General features: G+C 56.1%; 1 protein-coding gene across 1 annotated transcript; it reads right to left on the reverse strand.

Annotated features, from left to right (window-relative positions):
- Window positions 1–3629: 3629 nt before the first annotated feature.
- On the reverse strand, window positions 3630–5774 carry MRPL58 (mitochondrial ribosomal protein L58). Its single transcript, XM_082294074.1, has 6 exons — window positions 5605–5774; window positions 5275–5311; window positions 5112–5171; window positions 4417–4499; window positions 4143–4312; window positions 3630–3865 (listed from the first exon to the last, which is right to left on the reverse strand). Exons 1-6 carry the CDS (start codon window positions 5767–5769, stop codon window positions 3781–3783), a joined length of 600 nt encoding a protein of 199 aa, XP_082150200.1. The 5' UTR covers window positions 5770–5774; the 3' UTR covers window positions 3630–3780.
- Window positions 5775–6000: the final 226 nt, after the last annotated feature.

The raw sequence follows: 6000 nt of genomic DNA on the forward strand, positions 1-6000 counted from the left end.
ATCTCCATGAGGGGCTGGTCAGTGGGGTCACAGAGTTTGGCTGTGGTGCCCTGGGACCAAAATCCTCCCCGTAAGTGCCTTTGGGATAACGCCCTCTCAGATTTGTTGCATTAAAAAGCTGCCTGGAGGGTCTTTTCCTGCGGAGTTAATGGATTTTAAAAGGCAGCTGTGGTCAGGGTGATGCCACACCAGTAAAACACAAAGTGAAGTTTCTTTTTAAGTAGTTTTTCTCTCTTAGGTGTGGGAGGAAATGACTCTGCTGCCTGGAAAGCAACAAACCTGCCCAAGCCCTGGGCCCTGGACCGCTGATTAAAATATCTTCCTGGGACAGGCTTTGGGAAACTGTCCTTGGGATTAGATGAGAAACACAGGTTTTGGGGAGAGTGGCTAGAGCAGGAGGAGAACGAACAGGAGATTAATGAGGCCGTGGTGTTTTTCCAGTGGTGTTACGGCGTTCTGCTGGTGGCACGGTGACTGTCACATCTACAGTGACCTAGTGGCACACGGGGTCCCAGGGGAGGGGGCACCTCCATCACCAGGGTTGGGTTGGAAAAGCCAGCCACACTTCCAGGAGGGATGGAGAGTGGGGGATGCCCAGGGGGTGTCTGGGGTGAATGTGGGGGATGCCCAGGGGATGCCCTGGGGGTGTCTGGGGTGAATGTGGGGGATGCCCAGGGGGTGTCTGGGGTGAATGGGGGGGATGCCCTGGGGGTGTCTGGGGTGAATGTGGGGGATGCCCAGGGGATGCTCTGGGGGTGTCTGGGGTGAATGCGGGGGATGCCCTGGGGGTGTCTGGGGTGAATGCGGGGGATGCCCAGGGGGTATCGGGGGCACCCGGGGACCCCCCAGTGTGCGACACTGCCCGGGGGCACTCCTGTGGGTGACCACGTGGCCTAATGGATAAGGCGTCTGACTTCGGATCAGAAGATTGAGGGTTCGAGTCCCTTCGTGGTTGTTTTAAAGCCACGAGAGGTGCTCGAGGCGTTCAATCTCCTCGCGCCCGGGGTGGGCGGGGGATCCCTGTGGGTGACATCGGCAAAGACTCAGGGAACGTGCCGGTGCTGGGGGCGGATTCAGCGCATTCAGGATGGGATTTGTCCCGGGGCTCCCTTGCCAAGGAGGGGCAATTCACGCCCCACGGCGGGGCAGTGCCCAGGGACCGGGAGCCGAAAGCGGCGGCGGGCGGGGCTGAGCCCCAGCTTGGGGCGGTTCGTGGGAAAAGGAGAGGGCGGAGTCAGATTTGACCGGGGTTTCCCTTCCGGCCAGGAGCGCCGGGTGAGTTACCGGGGAGCCGGGGCAAAGTTTGGTTTGGTCAGTCCTGGGGGGGAATATCAACCCAGTGCCCCTTCTGTGTGCGGGGCGCCGCCGGATCTGGATGTAGCCGGAGTGTAGGGGGTGTTAAAGACTTTCACCCTAAGTGGGACTCGAACCTCTAAATTCTGTTTTAGGGGTACCAGTACTTTACCCACTCGGCCACCGGGGCCGCACAGGAACCGCCCTGCGGCCCAGGCCCCCCGCGCTCCCTCCGAGCGCCCCGTTCCGGGGACGGTTCGGGCCCTCCTTGCACCCAAAACCGGCACCGGCAGCTCCCGGTGGGGCCGAGCGGGCGGAGGGGGCTGCGGGGGCTGCGCGGGGATCTCCATTCCCCTCCACACACATCCCCACTTCACCTTGGCGTTTCTGAGCTGCGCCGGGCGGTTTGGGAGATGGAGGGGGGCAGGGGAGCGGGGCCTCGCTCTGGGGATTGTTCAGACCGGGGTGGTCCCGGAGGTAACGAACGGGACCCCCCCCATCTTCGCCCACGGTGGCCAAATTCCCGTCTGGCTAGGGGAGAGTTAAGTCAGGGCCCCTAAAATACGTGAGTACGCAGCCCCAGTGGCCTAATGGATAAGGCACTGGCCTCCTAAGCCAGGGATTGTGGGTTCGAGTCCCATCTGGGGTGATTCTTTTCCGTGCCGGGGTGTCCCCGAGAAAGTCCGGGATCGTTCGCTGCGCTGCCGGGAGAATGCGGGGCGCCCCTTCCTGCAGCCCCTGCCGGCGCCCCCGCCTCCGTCTCGCACGTCCCGGCACGGGTCAGACATTTTTCGTGGTACTAAACCAGGCGGAACCTCGGAATCTGCTTTTAATCCCTGAAATTCCCGGCTCCTCCGCGCCCCGGTGTCAGGGCTTGTCCAGGGCTTTACGCCTTTGCTTGAACCAAGGTTTTGCAAATCTGGGGGAAAGAAGCCCTGAGCAGCGGGTGATCCTGGCAGCGAGGTCTCCTGGGGATGGGGAGGCTCAGCTGAGGCTGTTGCTGTCCTGGATGATGATGGCGGGATGACGTTCAGTGTCACAAAAACGTCGGAAGCAGCGACATCCCCCTGTTTGTAAAGGCCAGGGCACGGCACCGAGCTTCAGACACCTGTGCCTGTGAGAGTGGTGCTGGCAGGGGCCCCCCTCCCGTGCCTAGGGAAGAAGGGGATTCACCGTCCCCGGAAGCGTTCAAAACGTGTGTGCATGTGGCATTTGGGGACTCGGTTTGATGGTGAACCTGGCAGTGCTGGGTTAGACTTGATAAATCTTAGAGGTCTTTTCCACCCTGGATGATTCAGTGATTCCATGCAGAGAAGCTTTCGGTGGGGGAAAATGTGAAATGTGGTGTCTGCTCCTGGTGCTGAGCAGGCAATGCAGAGGTGGAGGTGGTGAGGCCGGGGCAGGGCTTCCCGGGATGTCAGGATGCATTGGTGTGGTCCTGCATCCCCCCAGCATTCCATTTTGGGGAGGATCTGGGTTCTGAACTCTCTTTGCAGATGCAAACATTGTCAGGGGAGAGCTGAAAGCTCCCCCTCCAAAGGGGATGCAGCAAAGCCCTGACACCTCTCTGTACCCCAAACAAACCCCAGGGATGACTTTTCCCTTTCTGTTTGGGGTTCTCCAAAAGCAGAACCACCTCTCCCCACCCCAGGTGGGACTCGAACCCACAATCCCTGACTTAGAAGGCCAGTGCCTTATCCATTAGGCCACTGGGGCCCCACCAAGCATCAGAAAAAGGCTCATTTTGGTTTCTTTGAGCCTCCCACAGTGGAGTGGTGAAACACATCACACTACAGAGCTTCATTCTCATTAAACAGGGTCCATGAACGAGCCTGGAACACTCATCCAAAGGAATCTGGTGTCCCACTTCAAAGGCCAGAAGCCTCCTGTACTCACAGGGTGCGTTCTGTCTCCCAGTGCTGACATTTCCACCAAATTCCTGATGTGGCTTTAGCTTAACCAAATGTTTGGTTAGATAAAACTCAATGAAAGGAATAAAGCTGAAAGGAAGGAAACAGAAGGTAAGAAACAGTGGCTACTCTAAGGGATGGACTTGATGATCCTTGTGGTCTTTTCCAACCTTAATGCTTTAAGATTCTATTTTCTACTTAGATATGTTGTTGAGACTGCTTTTTCTCTTCCCTTTCTTGCCCTAAAAATCTGCTGTAGCTTTGTGTTCAGCAGCAGACGGTGCTCTGATGGAGCACAGGCTGCTTGAGGAACACAAAAAACATTAAAAAAACAAGAGAGTGGCTGACAAAAATCAGAATTTTTAGTTCCTCTCAAATGCGAACGATAATTATTCTGGAAAATGATTGACAGGCCATCACAGTGTATCACTGGCTACAAAAGAAGATGTTAAATATTTTTATTTACACTTTCAGGCTATTTTTATTCAATACAGCTCATGAGTTTAGCATCATCTACAGCTGCCAACACCACTTCTTTAGGGAGATGGAATGCCAAAGACTTGGATCTCTGCTGTTCTCAGTCGAAATCTGCCTTCCTGCTCTGTTTTATAGTTGAGTGTATTTTTTTCTGTCGTAGTCGTTCACGGTTCATTTTTTCCACCCTAAAACAAAATCAAAAGATCCCTCAGTGTACAAGGAAAACATTTAAATATTCAACTTCTGAGATCTGATGAACCAAGAAACATCCTCAGATAGCAAAAACCCAGTCCCTGTTCTGGGGATATTACACAGGAAAGCAGTTAAAATCGAATGGATCAGTGATAGTCTTTAAAAAAGGTAATTTAAATGAGTATGAACAAGATTGTTTAAAAATGCTGCAAACTGAATTGTGTAACGTGATAGCCTGAACCCAAATAGAGACCATTTTAATGAAGATACCTCTCTATCAGCTTCTGTGTTGTCTCCTTAGACACCTCCTTGGGTTTCTCGATGGCCTCCGTGACCATGGTCCGGATTTTTTCCAGACAAATCGCCAGATTCCTCATTTGGTAGCGACTCTCCTCCGAGGTCACAATCAGTTCACCAGCCCGGTTTATCTTATTCCTGTGCTGAAAGGATGGGAAAACATGATGTGACCACTGAAACCTCACTGGAACTGTCCTGTTCTGACACTAAGACATTGAAACCATGGTTGGAAGGGGAGGGTTGGTACCATCAGAGCCATTTTTTCTCTCACAGCTTCGGGAATCCAGTCGGCCGATGCCAGGTGGAACCGAACCTCCGCCTTGGAATTCACTGGGAGGAAAAACAGGGTCTTTGTTTCCATGTCACAGCCTGCCTTGCTCAGATTTATGGGGTAATTCAGCCTGATCTCTGCTGGCTTTCAACATGGGATGATTCCATGATGAATTTCCTGAAAGGTCACAATTCTTTTCTTGCTGTATTTTTTACACACCACTCTACAAGACAAACGTGTACCTGTCGTGGTATTTGCCTTTCTAGACACTACAGAATTTATTGCCAGCCACTGCCTACCTCATTTTTAATGGCAGAACAGGCAGTATTTTAGGTTTATTTGAATTAAGCTGAGAATTTATTGCACAGTGAACCTTCAGAATCCAGCTGGCTCTATTATATTTGATGTATGGATAGAGGTGGTGCTCCATGTGGCACCTGTAGCAGGAATGATCCCTCTAAGTGTTCCTAGGAGCATCAAACGTGCTACCACTGGTCTCCAGCACCACGAAGACTCAGAAGTTGTGTTAAAACGCAGGGTGATGACGATGAAGAATAAGTATCCAGCAGCACGAAGGCGCCGTTTAACTTCAAGTTCTCAATATTTGCCACACGGTACAGAAAACCAACCGGAAACGGTGATTTTTTTCCAAGGGAGGAGCTGTTCCTCACCTTTATTAACATTCTGCCCGCCGGGCCCGCTGCTCCGGCTGTAGGACACGGTCAGGCGAGCTGGAAGAGAGGGGCAGTGGCTGAGCCGGGACGGGGCCGAGCTCGGTGCCCGGGGGCGCTGCCCGGCCCCCGGCACGGGTGTGCTGGGGTGGGGGGGGCTCACCCATGGGGATGTCGAGGGCGGGCGGCTGCAGCTCCTCCTGGAAGACACATCGGGGGCGGTGTCGGGGGGTCCCAGGGGGGTTCCCGGGGGCTTGGGGGGTTCCCGGGGTCCCTCCGGCCCCTTGGGCCGCCCGGCCCCGCCCACCCGCGATGGCCCCGCCCCTTCCTCCGAGCCCCGCCCACCCCGGGGTGCCAAGCCCCGCCCCCTCGGCGTGGCCTCGCCCACCCCAACAACCCCGCGCGCTAAACCCCGCCCATCCGCTGTCAATCAACCAAATAACCCCCGCCCAAACTCCGCCTCGTCTTCCTTCTCCCCCCCCGCCCCTCTGACCGTGGTGCGGGCGGCGGGTCCGTCCTGTCGTGGCGGGTACAGCTTGTCCAGGCTGTGGGAGCTCCGGTACTCGGTGCCGGCGGCGGCTCTCTGCGAGAACCGGGCGCACAGGAGCGCCAGCCCCGGCCGCTGCCGGCACAGGCCCCGTAGCGTGTGCGCCGCCATGTTAGCCCCTGCCGTGCGCCACCGCCAGGCGTCCCCGCGGAAACGGCGGCCGCGCGCCGCGTTCCGGGGCGGGGCGGAAGGAGCAGGGGGGCGATTTTGGGGGATAAAGGGGCTCTTTTGGGGCCGTGCGGGTGGATCTTGAGCGTGGTCTCCGGGCTGGGGGGGCCTGTAGGCCGGGGAGGTGTATGGGGGGGTATATGGGGTCTGTGGGCTGCCAAGAGAGGCGGATGT

The sequence above is a fragment of the Coloeus monedula genome, assembly GCF_965178545.1.
Source record: "Coloeus monedula genome assembly, chromosome: 19".
Classification (NCBI taxonomy): Eukaryota; Metazoa; Chordata; class Aves; order Passeriformes; family Corvidae; genus Coloeus; species Coloeus monedula.